The sequence below is a fragment of the Gymnogyps californianus genome, chromosome Z, assembly GCF_018139145.2.
Source record: "Gymnogyps californianus isolate 813 chromosome Z, ASM1813914v2, whole genome shotgun sequence".
NCBI lineage: Eukaryota > Metazoa > Chordata > Aves > Accipitriformes > Cathartidae > Gymnogyps > Gymnogyps californianus.
In genome coordinates this window covers 20,117,286-20,138,677 of record NC_059500.1, presented here as the reverse complement: position 1 = coordinate 20,138,677, position 21,392 = coordinate 20,117,286, and the positions used below count along the sequence as shown (strand labels likewise).

At 36.3% G+C, this 21,392-nt stretch overlaps 1 protein-coding gene across 6 annotated transcripts in view; it reads right to left on the bottom strand.

The window, feature by feature from the left end:
- CSNK1G3 (casein kinase 1 gamma 3) overlaps positions 1–21,392 on the bottom strand; it is a 65,858-nt gene that overhangs the window by 2,950 nt on the left and 41,516 nt on the right. The window contains exons 8-13 of one of the 6 annotated variants that reach the window (XM_050912769.1): positions 16,505–16,653; positions 15,357–15,452; positions 14,572–14,667; positions 5,569–5,675; positions 5,181–5,204; positions 740–797 (exon numbers count right to left, since the gene is read on the bottom strand). In XM_050912769.1, the coding sequence (XP_050768726.1) occupies positions 740–797; positions 5,181–5,204; positions 5,569–5,675; positions 14,572–14,667; positions 15,357–15,452; positions 16,505–16,653 (530 nt within the window). Of the gene's footprint in view, positions 1–739; positions 798–5,180; positions 5,205–5,568; positions 5,676–14,571; positions 14,668–15,356; positions 15,453–16,504; positions 16,654–21,392 lie in introns of those variants that run through there. The other 5 variants (XM_050912768.1, XM_050912770.1, XM_050912771.1 and 2 more) reach the window with 5 other exon arrangements.

The following is a 21,392-nucleotide window of genomic DNA, read 5'->3' as shown; positions in this document are numbered from 1 at the left end:
TTTAGGCATATTTAAGTATACTGACATTCTTTCTTCTGCTTTATTGCATACTCCATGAATGAACCTAAAATTGACAAATACTGTGAATTTCACTTAGCAAAGAGAGACAATCTGAAAGTAACTGAAAAAAACACTACAAAAGGAAAAAGAATTGGAGTGATTTAGAGATAGATAATACAGAGGAGGACTGCAGAAGTCCAGGAAGTATTTTTAAAAATAAACACGAGGAAAGCAACAAATACACAAAGAAAACTTTTTCATCTGCATGTAATGTTAGCCTTATTTTAAGCAACTCCCAGCTCCTGACCACCACTTCTAAAAATAAAGCTTCCACTTAGTAAAGCATTCACAACTTGCAATCAAAAGCAAACGTGCAAGCTGTCTACCTTAACAGAGCTTGCCCCACGGAGTTCTTGCAGTTTGGTTACTGAATTCTCACTTGCAGTGCTATATACTCAAGAGTCTTTCTTAAACTATGAAGTACAATAGAAGTGAAAATATAAACATATTGCATCAATAGCCTATCGGTAAGTCCTTAAGTTCACCAAACTTTTTGTCACTAAAATTCAAAAGGAATCCCGCTGATTTAGTTCGGAATATGGGAAATGGGGAACGCATTTGAAATCCAGGGATAATAAGGGTCTAAGAATAAGGTTCTACAGGGGGTGAGAACAACATCCAAAGTAAGGGGAGACAGAAGTTACCTCCTCAAAATATCCAAGGGCACCCTGCCGCTCAGTCACTGAAAAAATAGCAGTGGGCAGAGGCAGACCAGAGCTGCTCTGAGAGTTACATAACTTTCAGTAGAAAAAAAAACATCGGTTATTGATGGAGAGGAAGTCCAAAATTAAAATTCAATAGGGGAAACTACATAGATAAATATTTTTACAGCTAGCAGAAATATCATACTGTATTTACTAACTTTAAAGTACTTCTAAAAGAGACATGATTGTTTTTGAAGGCTAGTAGCCACCAACTGCAACTGAAATTCCCCTATAACTACTAACCCTTTTTCTTAACATCTGTCTACAACCACTAACATCCATTATCACTTAAGCTTTGAATTTATATGCAGAGTCCAATTTAGTTTAATCCTTCGTTCACCCCAATCTTTTCCCAAGTATTTTATATGTGTATATATAACAAACATAATATCAAAACAAAGCATTTTACAGTGCTCCCCCCTTTTCAACGTCAATTAGCCTATGATCCTGTAAATGAGGAAATCCTACCCCGGACTGTGATGGCAAATCACTTTTGTACCTGTTTCAGATTAGGAGGCCTCAAAGAAAATTTTTAACCCATCCTGGCTGCAAATCTCATACTGTCCTTTATTGCTTCTCTATAGCCTATTTAGCTTGCTACTTCTGTCAACCAGAGAAGAGCAGCATCATGCAATGGGGAATTCAAGAGTTCTATCTTTAACCAACATAAAGCACTGCTTTTTTAATCTCCTGGTCTTCTGGAGTTTGCATAGTAGTATTACAAAGAGTATAATTTCTATTAACAATTTTTGGTTGTTTTTTTTTTTTTTTTAATGGTGAGAACTATTCAACTGTATTCTAGTTCAGGGAATTTCACTAAATGCTGAAGACTTATTTGGTGTGGGAAAATAAATCCCTTATTAATATATAATATATCTAAAAAGTGTTAAAGGAATGAAAATTCCATAGATCATTGTAAGCCACAGGACTGGCTTGGAAACTTACTGAAATGTATATTTATCAGCCTAGAAGTGCTAGACCTGTCAAACCTTCCAAGGCCAAATAAATGTCATTTTAAAATATATGCACATTTACATGGGAATAAGACAGGTCAGACTACATTGCCTGATAACAGATTTTATGAAAGAAACGTAACCCTGAAATCAGAGATGTGTAGCGCATAATCTCTTGAAGAGTACAATTTATAATAGAAATGCAGACATGTTCATAAGAATACTGTCACTAGAGGGTGTCATTATCACTTATATATAAATTACATTGCTTGAAGCCGTATTTAAAGCTACAGATAGGGGCATTATTAATGAGTATTAAAGCACAAATTTATCATATTATTCAACATGCATGCAAAATGCATAAGAACAGATATGCTTTAAAAATGTCTAATTCTAGGACAGGAACTTCTTTTCTTTTTAAAGAAAGTATTTAATGACTGCTAACCTCTTTCTCTGTAGGGTATAAAACATTTCTATAGCAGGCAGTATAATATCTATTTATGAAACTCGAGAAACAACTTACTTTTCCTGTACAATCTAAAGTGACCTTTGAGATATCATCTAAGGTAGCAATCTCAGTATTATGGTTACAAACATTTCTTCTCCTACTTAAAACATTATCATAGCTTTTTTTCCTGTTAAATACCCTCTACCACTTGAGCAGCCCCTTGGCACAACATGCTAAAGCAACTTCAGTTCTTATTTGTGTTTAGATAGCTGTGCTTTTTTATTTGTCATATAGCATGTGGCAGCACTTTACTGCAGGATTATGAACAGCTGTTTAAAGTGGCAAAAAGAAAGCAAGATGCAAAAAGGACAGATTGTATCATCTTTTCCTGTTTGCCCTTCTCTGTCCTCCCATGGCAGAGCCTTTTGGTTATCTGAAATACACATGCTTCATAGAAGCAACTGTTCTGATGGCTAGCAAAGAGTTAAGGAAAGAAAGGCTAATTGCTCAGTGATAACTGGAAGACCATCTGTAGAAGATAAGATCTACAAGTGCCAGGCCAGAACAGTGATCAGGTTAGTTTTCTCCCTGCTTTACAACTCCAGTATGTAACAACTGAAATAGGGCTGAAAGCTACTTTTCTAAAAAAAACCAACCAAACAACCCAACCTCCCCCCCCAAAAAAACCCTCACCAAAAAAAGCAAAACCCAATACCCACTGCTCAGTCATGCCTGCTGCACATGCTTGCTGCACAGCAACACCTGAGGAGCATGAAGATGACAAGACATACGATTTAGAATACATACTGCATGTGAGTATATAAACATATGTCAAACAATAGAAGTGTTGGATGAATGTCCCAAAAGAATAAAATGCTTACTGAAAAAAATCCTTATCCTTTCTGATTTACTGCATCCCACTGAAATGGTAACAGAAGATCCAATATTCAGCTAAACAATATTTGTGTTCATAGTTAAAATCACGCGATAGGGCACCCTTTCTTAAATCTTTTAAACACAGATATAGTCATGCTAAGCTTCTAAAACTATGAAAAGATCTAGAACAAAGAATGAAGCGTTTCTAAAAAATATTGAAGTCTGTAACCTCAGAGTATGAGGAAATATTACAAACAAGATATCAGCATGAGAGGTTAACTTTGTTCATATTTTCAGGTGGAGAAATGATTATGAAAAAGGCACAGTGAGAGCCTTTTGATAAAACAATGTCTCAAAACCAAAAATGTCTATCACAGACATGAAAGATACTGACATTTGCATTTGCTTACACTCTTCAGCAGTGTAAAATCTATAAATGGATGTTTAAATGCCTCAATACCTTTTGATATTAAGTCTGTAACTGTCATGTTAAAAATGTAAAATTACCTAAACCTTCTAAAGTATTGTTACTGAGAAAAGATGTATACCTATACATTGATGTCTGACAGCAATGCTGGGGAGTGGGCGGGGGCAGGGTGTGTGTGTGTGTGTTGCTTTAATTATTGCTAAAATACAAAACAACTTCTACCTCCCAAAAAACAGTAAATGAGGAAACTGCAGTTTAAATAGACACCGCTGGAAAACTAATTTGTGTGTTTCATATTGGAAAAGAAGATAAATCTAAAGAGTAGGATATTGAGACTGTAACAAAACCTGCAAAGACTAGGCCAAAAAGGTCAAGTATAGCGTATTTGTCCATCAATTATTCCTATCAGAGGAAATTTCTACACTTTTAAAGCACCTGCAGCATCTTGGCTTCTGAGAATTCTCTTACTTTCTGTAGATAACTAAGAATAGGTTTAATTGTGCTAAGCACTACTCAAAACTTTAGAAATTTAATCTTTTCCTGTGTGTACATAAACTGGGCATAAGGAAGGTTATCACTGCACTTATCCGAAGGGAGGGGATATGGAATTTCTCTATGTGCAGCCTATCAACATCCTTGCTCTCTGGGGTCTTTTTTTTGTTTGTTTTAAATATATGTAAGAAAACTGAATTCTTGCCAGAAAAATAATAATACAGTACTCTGCAAAGACGGCAGATAAAGAACTGGTCTTCTCAGTGTTCACAGAACGCTAGTGCACAAGCGTGGCACAACAGACACTTCCGTTCATAATTTTTAACTACACACGCACATAAATCTTACATACCAAAACCAGAACCCGCAGAACAATCACTTCAAGAAAAATTTGTACTTTGAGAAATTTCCCCTTATCTAAAAGTTAGGAAAATGGGCCCTAAAAAATTTATTTCTATTAAGGAATGCTTACTGGATTTTTCTGCTACTAATGTATCCTTCATACGTGAGTGCCTTTATTTTATGATAAACTATATCCATACCCTTGTAAAATCCTATTCCAAGCACAATTATAAAAGAAAACATGTTGAAAGTTATACTACCTTTAGCTTATCAAGAATATTTTTCTGTACTCTTTTGCAAGTCTGACTTTACTACTCAAATATATATACACCTTAGTTGTCCATCCCTTGTTAACAGACCTTAATATTCTCCCCTTTCATTACACTGCAACTTTAAGGTACCCTGAAGTTATGTTTTAGTAATTAGTCAGCAGGTTGTCAAAGACTAATACTCTGGTAAATACTATGTTTACTGAGATAACGGGCAAAGTTCAAATTTTTGCTAGCATTTATTACTTGTTCATATAAGTGAGTTATTTTCTAGATGTTAAAATACTAGCTCAATGCTAACATTTGAAAAGAATGTTTTCCCTTCTAAAACAGGATAGCAAGCAAGAAAAAACATTCTACTACTCACTAAAAAGGATTAAATAAAGTACACCACAGACTACACAACTTAAAAGCAAGCAAGATTTGAAGCAGGCAAAATAGCTCCTGAAGGTGGCTGTTTGTAAAAACAGTTAATTTTTTCACACTACTAAAAAATGTTTTGTGATTTCCAAATGGACTTGTTATTTTAAAGTTCTCTGAAATTAGTTTTAAACCAAATAATAAAAACAAAGCCCCTGGGGCTACTTCTGCCTGTGCTGTAGAACTCACCACATGTTCAACACTTTCTGGCAGCTATACAGAAAGAGAGCAAGAGAAAAAACAGAATCAGAATACCACAGACGAAGAATTTTACATCTTTCATACATTACTTTCGGTAGTCAGAACACTATCTTAAAATAAATACTTCAAAATTAGTTGAAGTATCAAAAATGTATGTACTTCTCTAGTCTAGAAAGATGTGTTATTGAGGGCTTAGCCTAAAAAGCACAAGCTATAGAAAGTCTACTATTTAAAGCCAAAATTAAGTATCGCGCTATAGTTTCGCCCCTTACCAGTGGCTATTCAGTTTAGGCAATATTTTTTTAATAACTACACAAGAAAAATTTTGAAGTAGCTGAGCACACAAGATCCAAAGAATATAAAAAGATGGACATACTTAGTTTCATCCATTACTTCTACTTCTGCAGGAGCTGTGATGGGTGCATTTGAACGGCCTGCAGTTGGGTCATCTGCGTTCAGTTCTCCATTTGTTGAGCTTACTACCTGAAATCACCAGAAATATCTGAAATTATGCTAGTGCCAGACATACATTTGTCAATTCCTAAAGTTACAATACATCTTCAAAAATCAGTAATTTGTTAATTTCATAATTCTTTTTATTCCAATAATAGTATCTTTTCCAGGTTTTATTCCTGCATCCCTGCGCTCCTGCCACTTTTCTTTCATATCTGCTAGTGGAACTGACATCTACATGACAGAATCAAAGTGACTGGACTAAACAAAGCAATTCTGTTGATCAGGTTTGCTGATCTCCCTCATGCCTCTTCAGAGCTTTAAGGGAAGGCACTAACCCCTTTCCTGACATCAATTCAGTCAGTCTTACCCTATCTCTGCTTCTTTAGTCTATTTAAGCTCCTTAGTTTCCTTGTGTGGCCCGATTCAGTTGTATCTCAAAGAGTACTCATCAGAAGAGGGGAAAACTAAGACATTTTCTAGACCTAGGAGTGTAGATGGTGTTTGGTTTTCACTCTTACAACACAAGAGTACTTACTGCCATCAAAAAAAAATTAGATTCATCTTCATTCCCGTTAATTTACTCTCAAATTCCTTTGTAAATTCTTGAGCCACCGGGACAACTCTGGTTCTCTGGGAATGTTTGTTTTTACTTTAAACCAAATGGAACCCAATATTCTCTCTCTCAGTTCCTGTCAGCTTTCCTGCATGACAAATGGAGCTATTCCAGAGGCCTCTCCCTTATTCACCCCACAGAATCTGCCAAGGAGATGGTTAACTGGATATAGACAAGTGCATATCTGGTCAGGGCAGCTGACAGTGCTGACACATTAAAGCATCAAGAGGTCTACAAAGTACCAGCAAATGCTTGGCCAAGCAACATTGCACAAAAATATCATTCTGGCCAAATAACGTAAGAGCCTGCAAAAAACATCTGTAAAACAATCAGCTACAGGAAAGTGGACCAATAGTAGTTCATAGTTAAAGATTCTTACCAGCTGTTGCCTGAAGGTCAGAGATTAAGGTAGAAGAAAGCAGAGGGAAGGAAAGTCATCATCATAATGTTACTACTCCCCTCAGCCTTCTAAGCTCTCCTCTTAATGGCAAAGTTACGTCTCATCTATTTATAACCAGAGCCAATAGCCTTGCTTACTGAAGTTTGCTTTGTGGTTCCTTTTGTAACTAAGTACAGAGCTTCAGAAGTTTGCTGAACTTAAGCCATTTTCCATGCCTTATGCCCACATCAGGCTGAGTTTTCTTCTTTTTCGAGTTTCACTAAAGTAGGACCCACTGCCAAAAAAACCCTGCAGTCCAATAACAAAACAAAAGGAAAGATGTCTAAGATTGCAAGAATCTAATTACTTAAATTTTGGTCAATATAACTGAAGGAATTCTGGGAGATTGGACTTTATTTCTGTGATGACAGGTAACTCAGTGGAGTTTCAACCAGGTGGCTTAAGCTTAGTTTCACACCATTGAGGATGGCAGAAGCACTAAACATCCAGTGACAGAAATCGGTAGGAATTGTACTTTAACAAATCATAAGATGGTGGGGTCAGGCATCTTAAACTAAATACCCTGGGTTAATAGATTTTTTTTTTTTTTTTACAAGTATCTTAATATTTGTTGTCTTCATCGGCCGTATTTACTGGTAAGGGGAAATAGTGTGATCCCAACCATCTCACCAGGTATCTTACTGTGCAGATAATTTCATTGCTTCTTGTGAAATATCCAGTTGCAACAGTGGTAAGCAGAGCGGAAACATAGGGTGTTTGCATGGAAAGTACTTGCTAAATAACACAGGATAAGGGTAAAAAAATTTGCTCAACTTGTCGACCAAATGAGTTTTGGATCCAAAGGATCCAAACTACTTAACTAATCACAACTACAGTCTGCACTAATCCACATAAAGCAATGCCACCCAATTAAGATTGTAGTCAACCTTGCCTGCAGTCCTAATAATTCAGGATTTCTGCTCCACAATCTAGACTTAAAATGAACTTTTCTAAAGAGATCCTCAGACCTGTGCTCAAGATTTAGTAACAACGGTTGATCAGAAACAGAAGCCTTTGTCTTCAGTTTACTCAAGTAAGGGTAAGGTACATCGGGAAACAACAAGACAGGTATATACCCCTTTCTGGATGGGAAGCAAACCCATACACCTTAGCATTCCTGACTGTTGTAAAGAACAAGTGACAGTTTGCACAGGTATTTGCAAGAACTCCTATTTTCTTCTCTTTTCCTACAAAAAGCAAATTAAAACATTTATGACTTCTACTCAAATATCAAACACTTTGCCCAGCTCCAGCATCTATGGAGCTTTCACATGGCATTCTCCTTCACACTTCTTTCCTGGGAGCATCTATCCAATGATTCACCTCTATCTCCTTGGACAGCAAATTAAAAAAAAGTAATCAAACTCAAGCATGTACACATTCTTCATTTGAACTAGAAAACATAGAATCATAGAATGGTTTGGGTTGGAAGGGATCTTAAAGATAATCTAGTTCCAACCCCCCTGCCATAGGCAGGGACACCTTCCACCAGACCACATTGCTCAAAGCCCCATCCAACCTGGCCTTGAACACTTCCAGGGATGGGACATCCACAGCTTCTCTGGGCAACCTGTTCCAGTGTCTCACTACCCTCATGAAAGTAGGTATCTAAAAATCCTTCCTACATTAATAATCTAGTTATGAATATTATTTTTCAACAATAGGTTGAAAAAATCCATCTTTCTGATGGATAAAAAAAAGTTAGGAGAAAGTGAAAACATTTTGACAGAAACAAAACTGTATCTAAGCACGTTTTTATAATCGGCCTTTCTCTCATCGCTAGAGGAAGTCTATTTTGGAGAGGCAAGCAGATCAGCAAAAAAAGGTCTGCTACTCTGGTTCAAGATTCATTGATGGTTCCTATCAGCCTTTGTCAACAACTCTCTTTGGTCTCTTTGGAACCTCTTCTGGCAATTGTTAAAAGAACATCTGCAAGATTTGAGCAACTCAAAAACAAAAAACCTGGTTTATGGCAGGTTTGTTTTGGGGTTTGGTTTTTTTTAAATCACAGTTAGTTAAAGTCATATTAATCTAAGCTGACTTCAGCTTTAAAAGAGCACTAACAGTCTCCTGCTTGGGTCAATGCACTGCCATATGGTAATAAAGAACAAAGCTTATTTCAGTGTTTCCCAACATGTTTATATGCTTTAAAAGAGGAAGCAGAGAAGCTATAACACCATAAGCTTGGTGATTCTTTTCTTGATATTCTTCAAGTTGACTTCAAAACTGAATAGTATTTCTTGACAGTGGTTTCCTTTAAGTCTTTCTTTTCAAGACAGCATTTGTCCTAAGGTGTTTTTTTATTAATTCAAGACTGTTTTCTCTAAGAAACTTTGACACAAACTTTGTAGAAACCTTCGCACCAGATAGTAGAAGACTGTCCTGCCTTGTTCTGGTTGATCTCTATCAAAAGAGATAGAGATCAAGGAGAAAGAGATCTCAGTCCTTCCCATATACATACACCAGACACATCCACCAAATACACAACCAAGTACAATCAAGTATAACTGCCAGTTGCATGACTTAGTTTAGATCGAACAAAAAGTTAATCTTTCTGGAAAGAGTTGTGATGTCTGAAAGCATAAGTGAACCAAAGGGTATTGGTAGTCCAAAAAACAGCATCAGTCATGCTTCTCCAGAATCACAAATGCCCCGAGTTGACTCTAGTCTACTACTGCTGAAAACAGCTCTAGGAACAGTCTCAGTAAGATGAAGAACCAAGAATTAATACACCTGCAACAGAGCAAAATATTTACCTTAAAAAACTAACAAAGACTCATTTAAAGGAGCACAAGAGAAAGGCAGGAGTGCTTCAGTTCCAGTATCAGTAAGGCAACAACCGTATGAAGTATCTTACAGTCGTAAGTTCTGTACCTTGCTAAAATAACCTACAGTGCCAGAAGTTAATTCCCTGTGACATCAGTAAAATATTTTGCAATCTGACCAAAAAGTGCATTTGGTAAGAGACTGATATTGCAGGGTAAATGAAGCAGTGTTAACACTTGTACAGTCCTGATCCTGGAGCATATGGGCTTAAGTTAGACCAACCATTAGACTTTTCTCTCTCAGATTACATGCCCATCACTTCAAAAATCAGCACAACACAGGTGGAAAGATATGGGAATACAACAAAACTGAACAAGAATAAGTCACCTGGAAAACAGCATATGCACTGAATGTGCGGTACACCAAATTCTGTAGCCAGGATGTACCATAAATAAGACACATAGAAGATTCATCACAGTGGATCCACATAAAATGCTAAAACTTTAGGAAAGGAGAGAGAAGAGCCAATACACAAAACTAACAGTGCTTAAAAAGAGAAACTTTTAATTTCATTTATCTACTTATGACTGGAGTTGGATTAGATCTTCTTAGTAGCCTGATGAAAGATGGGAGGCACAATTCATCTCTTAATAGATTTGTATACAATTGTAGTGAAAAAATGTGGATATTGAAGTTATGTTTTTGCGCTTAAAAAGTCTGTTAACAAGAAGTACGTGAACATTTTTCCATGTTTTCTAAGTGTTGCAATGTTGAAAATTAACTTAAGCTACTCACCTATACACAAGTGGGAGATTAACCGCTAAACTGAAAATCTAAAACAACTTTAAGCATTTTGATAACAGATCTTATCCTGGTTTAAATTCAGTTCCTTCAAATTTAATCAGTTTTTTGTAAGTTTAATTTGAAGAGCACATACATAAAGAAGCATATGTGTCACATTGGCTGTTTCTTGCTACCCTCTATGCCATATGGCAAACAAAATATTAGACCCACTACCTAATACTGAGACATTAATTGTGGAACAGATTAGTTTCTTAGATATACGGTCCTTTAGAAGCTTGATAAGGGCCAGTTATAGTAAGACAAAGTTAAGCTTGAATACCAGTTCCCCAAATGGTAACAGTAAATCTTCAGGCTAGCCCCATGCTTTGTTTTGGATTAGTATGTAAACTAATCTTTTACTTGCTATGTTCAAAAATCAGTCAGAAAGTCTTTCATAAAACAAGTTTTGCTGATTTTCATGCTTATAATCACAATAAGGAATTGTAAAAATTTGGAAGACATAGAAAATAATCCTTCATTTCACTATCAATCTCAGTAACTGAGTTCTCCACTCTTCAAAAAATAAAGCCAGCCTTCATGCCCACACAATTCATTAGTGATACTACAGAATGCTATATTTTACCTTCAAAAAGCTTCCAGCTAAGACAAAAGAATAAAAAAAATTTCACACTACCTTTTTAATTCACAAAAGCTTACGGAAATTAATTTGTTTCATCTAACACATTGCTATCTGGACTTCTTGAAGGAGAGGTGTCTTGCAACTCAAAACTATTTACATCAAATATCTAACCTTTCAAGCAGTTCCTAAGCACCTTTCAAGACCTATGGCACCTCACTAGGAACTCTAACCTGATCTTTTAATCTAACCTCCTTCTAAAGAATTTCCAAATGGGAAAACAGAAAGAGAAAGAGTAAGAGGAAGGAGACCAGCTAGCAAGTAATGAAAAAAAGTAATGATCAGATTAGTACAGTCTTTATGAGTGCATAAGCAGTTTGCAGTTCATGCAGAGAAGGAAACAATTCAGTGTTGTACAACTGACACTTTTGGGAACTGATGCAAACTTATAAAAATAAAGACATAGGAAGTTGCTGAATGAATTGGTGGGAGGTACAAGTTATTCTCATCAATAAGGCTACACAAACTAGAAAGATGGACTACCATGCTACAGCATTTTTATCTTATTATAAATGGAGATAAGTGGAAGAAGGGATGTGAACTATTTCTAGAGGTCTTCCCTTTACAAATCAATTTGCTAGTAGTATTTGAACTTTAAACATGAACTGATGCTACAAAGTAAAACTAGACATGATTAAGCACATTAGTATATCTCTAACATAGGCCTAGAAAATCTGGGATAACTTAAATTAATACAAAACCCAGAATGAACAAATACTATTAGTGAACAAATAATTTAGAACCTGAATGTTTCCCACTTGAACATCGTTACTAAGAGCATAAAAATATATGCTAACATACACCCCCCCCAACATTCAGTCCACTTGAATTTAATGTCACAGTGAAGAATCGCTAATACATTTTAATAATCTTCTATAAAAGGATCCCAGAGATAACATCAGCAGTAGTATTACAGATGACTAATAGCAGTGACCTAAAAAACATTCCATTGTCACTTCAAATTAATCTGCCAGACTTTCATATCTTGCAGGAAAACAGATAATTCAGCATAAAACTGATCTCAAAGACGAGCAATGGCTCACTAATGTCACAGAAAAAATAAATACACTTCAATTTCATACCTTAGACTCAACTTCCCTTTGAACAATTATCTGTGGCACTTTTAGAACTTGTCTTCTTGAGGGCAATTAGGAATCCAGCTAAACTAGCTAGCTAATTGTCCAACCTAATAGCACGATTCAGTTAGTATCACTACAACAAAGGGGTATTTGACAACAGTCAAGGGCTCAAACTTCAAAACAAAACTGAAGATACTACGTAGTTTTATAAGTGCCTTTAATGAGGAAGCATGACCACTCCACATTAAAAAGCAACCCAGTTAAGCTGGCTCGAAAATACCCTTCTGTGCAACACTTGATCTTCAGAGACACAGACCAAATGGCTGCAGTTTTGCACACTGCTCTTTTTACATGGCAACTGTTTAGTCTCAACTGATCTATGTGATCTGAACTCAGAATGTCCATATCCTTTGAGAAAAAAAAGGAAGAATGTTATATTAATAGAAAGGAATACTACTGGTATTTCCTAGAAAATGTTCTCCCTGCCCCAAAGGGTATTTAACATATATTACAATGGAATAAAATCTCTTGCAATTGTTATGTTTTACCTGAGAAAGAATAAAAGGTTTCTTAAGTAGTACTATTGCCAAAAGAGTGATATGATATACAATTTGAAAGTTCTACTAACTGGAATTTAACAAGTTAAATATGTATTTTTCTAACCTAAAAAAAATAAAAATAAAAAAATAAATGTAGTTTTGGAAGATACAAATTCAAATCCAATTTTGATTCCGCATTACTATACTGTTCTCAAAAGACAAATGACTACCTGTCCTGGTTTCGGCTGGGACAGAGTTAACTTTCTTTTTAGTAGCTGGTACAGTGCTGTGTTTTGGATTTAGTGTGAGAATGATGTTGATAACACTCTGATGTTTTAGTTGTTGCTAAGTAGCGCTTCTCTTCAGCCAAGGACTTTTCAGCTTCCTGTGCTCTGCCAGCAAGCAGGTGTGCAAGAAGCTGGGAGGGAGCAGAGCCGGGGCAGCTGACCTGAACTAGCCAAAGAGGTATTCCATACCATGGAACATCATGCCCAGTATATAAACAGGGGGGAGCTGGCCGGGAGGCGTGGATCGCGGTTCGGGAACTAACTGAGCATCGGTCAGCGGGTGGTGAGCAATTGCATTGTGCATCACTGATTCCCCCCCCCCCCCCCCCCCTTTTTTTGTTGTATTCCTTTTCATTACTATTATTATTATATTTCATTATTACTATTGTTAGTATTCTATTTTACTTTAGTTATTAAACTGTTCTTATCTCAACCCACGAGTTTTACTTTTTTTTTTCCTTTGCTTTCCTCCTCCTCACCCCACTGGGAGGGGGAGGGGGAAGCGGCTGCGTGGTGCTTAGTTGCTGACTGGGGTTAAACCACGACACTACCTTAAAACTGATGTTATTGAGACAACTATTGCAATTCAAGTTAAATATACAGGTAAAGTTTTTGAAATATTTATTAATGGGAAGCATAGAACAATTTTTAAACTGTTCTTGATACACAGTGATAACTATCATCTACTAGCTTTTCTTATATGACACATAACAGTAGTTTCTAAAGCAGCAAAATTTAGAGAATGTTAAATTTTAATTGAGTTACAAAGCATTTAAAGAAGATATGGAATTATCACACTGGTGAGATTATAGCACTGGGTTTTTTGCCCTGGACTTCTCATTCTTTCTTCAGACATTGACAAATTTTTTCCAAAACAAAACTTCAGAAGAAATATATGTAACTTAGATTGTAAGAATCAAAAATGCAGCACACAATTTCCTCTCCCCCGCCCCCCAATAACGCTTTACAAAGCTGAATTATTTTCATTTTGGACTAAAGCTCAAAACCTCACACAGACTTTGCAGCTGGCATTTTGAATCCTTCTATATTAAATTTAATTTCCTTATGTATTTTCCCAGCCATCTCGCCCCTAAATATATTCAAAGAGCAAGACACCAAAAAGTAAAATTAAGAGCAAACCAGGAAAAAAAGCTCTTTGAAGATGAAACAAACTATTAACAAAGGAAAAACTGTTGGTTTCTACTCATTTTTCCACTGATAAGTGTGAAGTACTGCCCTGGGAAACATTCTTCTAGTCAACTATTGTTTGAACAAAAGTAGTAAAGTTCAAGCAAAAATCACTACTTAAGACTTTCATTTGAAGTTTGCTTAAGGAACAAAAAACATGACTTGAACAACACTGAATTCAGTCAACAGTGGTTTAGTTGCTAATACAACTAAATAACACATCAAAAGTCTAAACTTCAGTTGCTTGCACTGATGTAAGTGTATATTCCTTCAAAAAGAGCGATAGTGCCATTGTTTTAGGCTTTCACTAAGAAACATGTAGCACAAGTTCCACATACAAAAAGATCCATAGTATTCTGCACCTGTTTTAATTTCAGTTTGACAATTGTGAAGAAAGGAATAATAGGAACATTCTGAACATTACTGGAAAGCAGGCTTAATATGAAAACAGAAATCATGTCATGCACTACAGGCAACTAGTATTATATAATGCAAAATGACTGATTAAGTCATGCAAAGAAGCAGAAAATACCTGTACCGAGCCACCATGTCTGTCAGCTGCTAGATGAGCCCTCAAATGATGTGGATTGGCTTGCTGTGAGTCCCAAGCTGCCCTATGGTCTGTTGACTATCATTTTTGAATGCATTAGGAGTATATGCAAAAGAAAAAATAAAAATTCAAAAAATAATAAATAATAATTAATGCATGAATTGTTTTTTTTTTAAAGCACAGAAGCACTACATACTCAATTCCTATACAGATTGTACATCAACATTATCTGCATACTTACTTATGTATGCCTACTCAGACATTTTCATAGAGAAGTAAAGTAGCTAAAACTCAAAATTCCTGCTAATAAACAAAGTCCACCAACACAACCCTGTAACTTAGCTTAGGTAAATGGACACAGATTTAAATTCCTAACATTTTTACCACCTTGGTCATTACCTTGGTTTAAAAAAAAGTGAAAATGTTATACATACATGTCAGAACCCCAAAAGATAACATAGCATATGGGGAAGAGACAGTGATTAAAAACAGAGAACTAAAAAAAATTTTAAAGAAGCATCAGCAGACAGAAAATTCATTACTGATGTAAGCTACGTTATATCATAGCATCAAACAAGCAACCTTTTAGGACATTTTAAGGTCTACAGATATAGAAATACATTAAGAAGGATCGACTTAAATGAAAGAAAAAAACAAAGAAAACCTGGAGTCAATTTTATTTTGGAGTTCTAATAAAAGCAACAACATAGCACAAATCATTAGACAAAAGACAAAGTAACACTGATAATCTTACATGAGCAGTTTACCTGATTTTTGGATTGTTGCATTTTATCTCTGTGCTGATATGCTTCTCTGTTTGAAGACAGTGCAGGGTCTGAATGTATTGAACCCACTGGAGTAGGCTACAAATATAAATAATATGTAGCAACTGGTAAAAAAAATAAATTTCTAAGTCTTACCAAAAGTTACTGGTTTGTAACAAATTAATCTTTAAATCTGACAGTTTCCCATAACCCAAAATTATCAAATTAAAGCAAAAGCTTCACTAGGTATTTACTAATACCAAAGAGAAAAAAGGCAAACCAAGACTTACACAATATCATGAAGTAGCAATTCTGAGTACTATCAGTATTAATTTTCTGGAAGAATTTAGGCTGATATTTTCTGCAGTTAGCAGTTAGGACATTCTGATGAAAGCCTGAAGAAAGGCTTAAAGTAATTTTTAATGCTAAACACTGAAAAAAGATTTAGCAATAAAATACTATGATTCTTTCAGAGAGTCACACAAGGAACTTCAGGGTAAAAAGCATAATCCGAAATTGTCCAACTTACACACACAATCCCTTCCATATTTATTAAAAAGAAGCAAGGAAAAACTTGAGGTGCTGAAAAATTCACCTTCTAGCTTTTCTTTAAAGAATATAAACACAGTATTTTCTGTAACTTTAGATGCACTGTGATGGAAACATTCTACATCATATTTCATTACAACAGTGCATACAAAGTATAGACAGTTTCTTCATAATGAACTGACAAATATCTGGAGTATACCTCAGACGCAGAGAAGTGATTGCTCTACATTTTAAAAATACTGGGAGCAAGGAAGTCCCCCAAAGCAAGAAAATACATAAAATAATGACAATCACCTGCAAAGTTTTAAACTCCTCCTTCAACTCAAAAAACAGTCTGAATTCCTACAACCTCATTTTGGATTGAACAGAGATTTACTTTGATATTAAGAGTACATGTTCGGAAAGAGACTCAATATGAAACATCTCAAGCCAAAAGCTAATGTTTGAAAATGCATCTGAAAATGGGTTTGTAATAGCAGCTGTTCACAACTCTAATAGCAGCCATGAGATGCACATGCATTCTGAAACTCAAGACTAACACTGGCTCAAAACTCATCACACAAAAAACCCCAGTATGTTACTAATAGCTTAACTGTACTCACCAACTGTTTGCCAATCCAGTCATATTCATAATCAAACATATAGCCTTTCCGATCAAATAAGTCTGTGAAGAGCCTTCTTAAGTAGTCATAGTCCGGCTTTTCAAAAAAATCTAGCCTTCTTACATAACACAGATATGTAGCCATTTCCTCTATATAAATAAGAAATGTACATAATTGCCATACTTGTTTTAACGGCACTCAAAAAAACAGTATTTATTATTACATCTTAAAGCAACTTCTACCTCTCACCATAAAACCTGAACAGTTGTTCACCGTGCATCTGAGCTACCAGAAAGAAAAGTTACATAATAGAAATAATATTTTTCAAAATATACTGCCATATTGTAAACATATCCTACCAAGTGACCCCCCCACTAATTTTCCCTTTGCATTACCTGTTGAGATCTTCTATTCAACTTGCCAATCCTGATGCACAGTATGCCAAAAAAGTGGGGGCAGAAATGTCTCTACTTTTCAATTTTATTTTATTTTTTTCAATTAATTGTACAAAGACAAGCCTAAGGAAGGGCAAAGAAGGGGGTATATGAATGTACAGGGTGGACTATGTCTCAAAGAACACCTGTTACTGGAATGTAACCTTCCTTTCTTTAAGAGAGGATCCGCATGTATGTTCTAAAGTGGGCAACTCCAATTGTCCTGACAAAAAGCACTCAGTATAGGCTCTGTTGAGCTATAACTGTAGTATGACTACAGAAGGCTGCAATAGCACTGAATGCTTCAGGCATCACGTTATGTGAAGGTGTTGAGCAGAAGTGGCAAATATCCTGAACAGAAACACTGCAGAGAAGTACTAAGGTTACCTGAGCTCTTGTAGAATGACTTGTGACCAGTGTCAGTTTAATATTGCGGTTTAAGTACCATGTCAGCATACAAATGGAGTTTCATTCATGCAGGTGTTACATGGAAATTATAAGATTCTCCCAGTAGTAGAAACAACCAGGGAGATTTCTGAAAGGGCCTGGACCTGTAAAGATAAAAGGAAAGAGCCTTCCTAGTCATTAAAGGGTATGAAGTACAGACTGCGCACAAGCAGCCAGAACCTTCTAGTTAAGACAGGAGTTCCAGGACAAACCTCTTGGCAGATGAGTAGAGCATACAGAAGTCCCATTCTTGATAATGACTTTAAGCCATGAAAGGCTTCTGAGACAATAGGTGTAAGGAGCAAGCATCCTTATTGATAGAAGACAAGACTCCAAGGGCTGAAAGGGAGGACCCATGAACATCTGAAGCACAAGCTTCAAATCCCATTGAGAAACTGCTCAGACATGTGACTACATTTGCAGTAACTTGTTCAGGAATCAGTGAAATGAGGGGCATGTGGAAATACAACAGTGAGAAAACAGCAGATGGTGACAACAGATAAATGTTAACAAGCTTTCAGAAAAGACCAAGTCCTACAGGTCCTTCCACTCCAGAAGGTATTATAAGAATGAACTGAAGTACTGGAAGAATGAAGACAGCAACAACCTAACCATACTAAATTTTTGGTTCATTCAGACTGCATCCATCTACACCTTCCTGTTAAAGAAAAACAAAAAGGGGAAAAAAAAAATATCACACTGCAGTGGTTTGGAACAGAGTACTGCAACAACTTCTCACAATCTGATACGGATCAGGTGAAGCACTTGACCTGAGTCCTGGGACATGAGTTCCAGGTGAACCGAGCTCTTAAAATCTAACTTGTTTAGGAACCTTTGTAGCTCATGAAAGAGTGGGAAACCACCCACTGGCAAGCCATTCTGAGAAAAGCAACAACTCCTCACTCTCAAGCCAAAAAGGCTGTTCACATGGTCCCAAAGTACAAGAGAAGGCACCTCTATATGACCAGAAAGTCAGAGGACAAATAAGGTTAAAAGTAGATGCCACCAGCACTCACTGATCCTATTAAGAGGTATGTATGTCAGAAGCAGCACAAACAGTATCACTGCACACTCACCCTGACCCACACACCGCATGCCAGTAAGTGTGGAGAAGCTGACATTTTATGGTACAAACAAGGTGCTGTAAGAAGCCTATCTTCTGACAGAGGATGGCTGAGAAGTGCAGAGGCAGTGCTAAGACTGAGCTATGCTAAGTTAAACTCTTTCAGAGACAGTGGGGTAGAAACAGGGAGAAGTGAAGGTTTGAGACCAGCTTGATAACAAAAAGTTGTGAAGCAGCATCACGTTGGTGCTGTCAAGAATGCACCACAGGACAATGGTGCCAAGACATCCCATATTACTCAGTTCTGGAAAAAAAAAAAGTATTAAGCACTATGTTTTAGGCATGAACAGATGGAGCAGTGGATAGGAGGAATCCCTTGGCACCTAAGGTCCAGCTCAGCAGACACGCAAGACTCTTCAGCAATACTAGCCAAGCAGATCAGTATTTGAAGAAGACAAAGAGACATGTTGACACTTTCCTAGGGACCTCTTTAACCATACTTTCCCAATGTAAACTGGAAACCAAAGCATGTAAGGCATGTTTTCAGAGGTATGAAGGCTGGAAATGCGCCATTTAACACAGCTGAATCTGTTACAACTGGCTGACTCAAAAAATCAAATACCACCCTTATCATGTATTTGAAGCAGAAACTCCAGTTTAAATCCTTGCTCATATTTTATACAAAGCTTGAAACAGCAGTAGTGTTGCACACTCAAAGACAGTACAATTCCACAGAACAGGGGATGAAAAAGATCAGTGTGGCAAAGACCATAGCACCTTTCACTGATACTAGAGAGTTCTCTTGCCTTATAGAACATCAGCTAGCTCAGTCTGCAGGCTGACTGAAAAGAATTAAAATGATGGTGGATGTAGTTCTCATTCTATTCTATGCCTTAAGTGACAAGACGGACAAGAAAAGGTAGAAAATCCTAGGATATCTGACATGCAAAAACTTCCACATACAAGAATATATTTATTATGAAAATGTACGTATGTATTATCAAAGACTTTTATCTTTTGTGTTTTCCAAGGTCAAATACCTTTTCCCTGTTCTATTTTCAGATCCAGTCCTGTCAACAAGCATGTACTTGATTAAATTTGGTGGAAACAGTCCACTAGATATATGGAGCTACTTATGCATAATTATTTCCAGGAACTGCACCATATACACATTAAATTAGATATTCCAAGGATTCCAGCAACTACATAAATACCAACATGCAAGACATGTATGCATTACTGAATGCAGAAAATTTACATTCCAGAACAGGTTTTTTTCCCCACATTTAAACTTTTGTCAATTCACAAAACATATGTTCAGACATTTGCACTAAGCTCTGTAACAAAAGCCACTTTCACTTGATTTTTTTTTTTTAAAATACACAGAAGAAAGTGAAACGAAAAACATAAGAAAAATTGTTAATGGACTGATTTTTGCCACAGGGTTGGAAAGAACTTCAAAAGGCCATCTAGTACACCACCCTATCCCATAGCAAATTGGTTACAGCCTTGTCCGTCTGGTTTGTTTTCATACAACTCCAGTGAAAGAAGCTCCATAGTCTCCCTGGCAATGGCAATCCCTTCATGCTCTTCACTATATTTGAAACACAGGAGTTCAAGTCTAAACTTAACTCTTTTGGATTACATCCATTACTTTGTCCTAGCTGCTGTGGATGTAGCAAACTGATTTATTTCATGTTTGCAGCAGCCAAAACCTACAGAAGAACTTCTCTCCCTCACAATCCTGACTAAACCAATCTTCATTCCTTCCGTCTTTGGCGATAGGTTTAGCAAATATGGCATATAAGCGCTCCCACTTCTTTATGAGATATCCTTAAAATAGGATACGTTTACTTGAAGTACCGTCCCCAAAACTGAACATACCGCTTCAGCTGAGGCTTTACAGAATCAAGTAGAGTGGAAATGGCAATTCATGTGTCTTTCAGGCTATATCCTGTTTATATAATCCAGTTTAGTACAGGGGTTTTTTTGTTTGTTTTTAAAAATATAGCAGCACGACACTGTTCACTTGCATTTACTTTGTGACTGACTGACTTTGAGTCATTACCTAAGGAACCTTTCCCTACCCAACAATTCTTCATTTGGATTTGATCCTATCATCATATACTACCTTGAATATGATTTATTGAACTATACCTTATATTTTTAAGACTGTATTTGTAATGTGTCAGGATCCTTTCATTCTAACCCCACTGTCAAGCCTACTAATTTCAAACTTACCATTTGCAAGTTTAATAAACATTCTCAATTATACAAGGCACTCAAAAATACTGAACAGAGCCAGCATAGATATCTGTGGAATACCACTTCATGCTTCAAAATTGGCAACCATGTACTTAACTACTTCAAATGGTTTTACACTCTTCCTCCCATAGTTGAGTCCTTGATTATGTTTTTAAGATTACTTGTGAGGATATTCAAAAAGAGCATCATAAGTAAAAGTACTAAGACTTCATGACATAAAACATCTACCTCCTGTCCACAAGGCTTGCTGTGGACAGCATTTCCTTTCATAAGAGGAAGTCAAATCAGTTTGTCATGAGCTATTCTCAGCAAATCCATTTTGCCTATTAATGATACTGTGATTAGTTTTCAAGCTGTTTATTTTTACTTTAGCAAAATCATGTCCATATCATGGGTGTGTCCCATGTCCGAAGCTGATTAGTCCAACTTTTAAGAAATGTCATATTTGCTTCTCTCCAATTTTCCAACACATCGATTCTATGCACTTAAGCAGAACTAGAAGTGACACCTGAAACTACTTGCAAGTTATTTTAAATATTATTTCAAGCTGTTCTTAATGCAGCTTGTTTTAAAAAGGGATATGATATCAGATTTGAGCTGAAAACGCTTGCAAAATTTTATGTGTGAAGGTATAAGTGTAGACTAGTTGATCACCGTAAGAATACATATCAATTTTTTT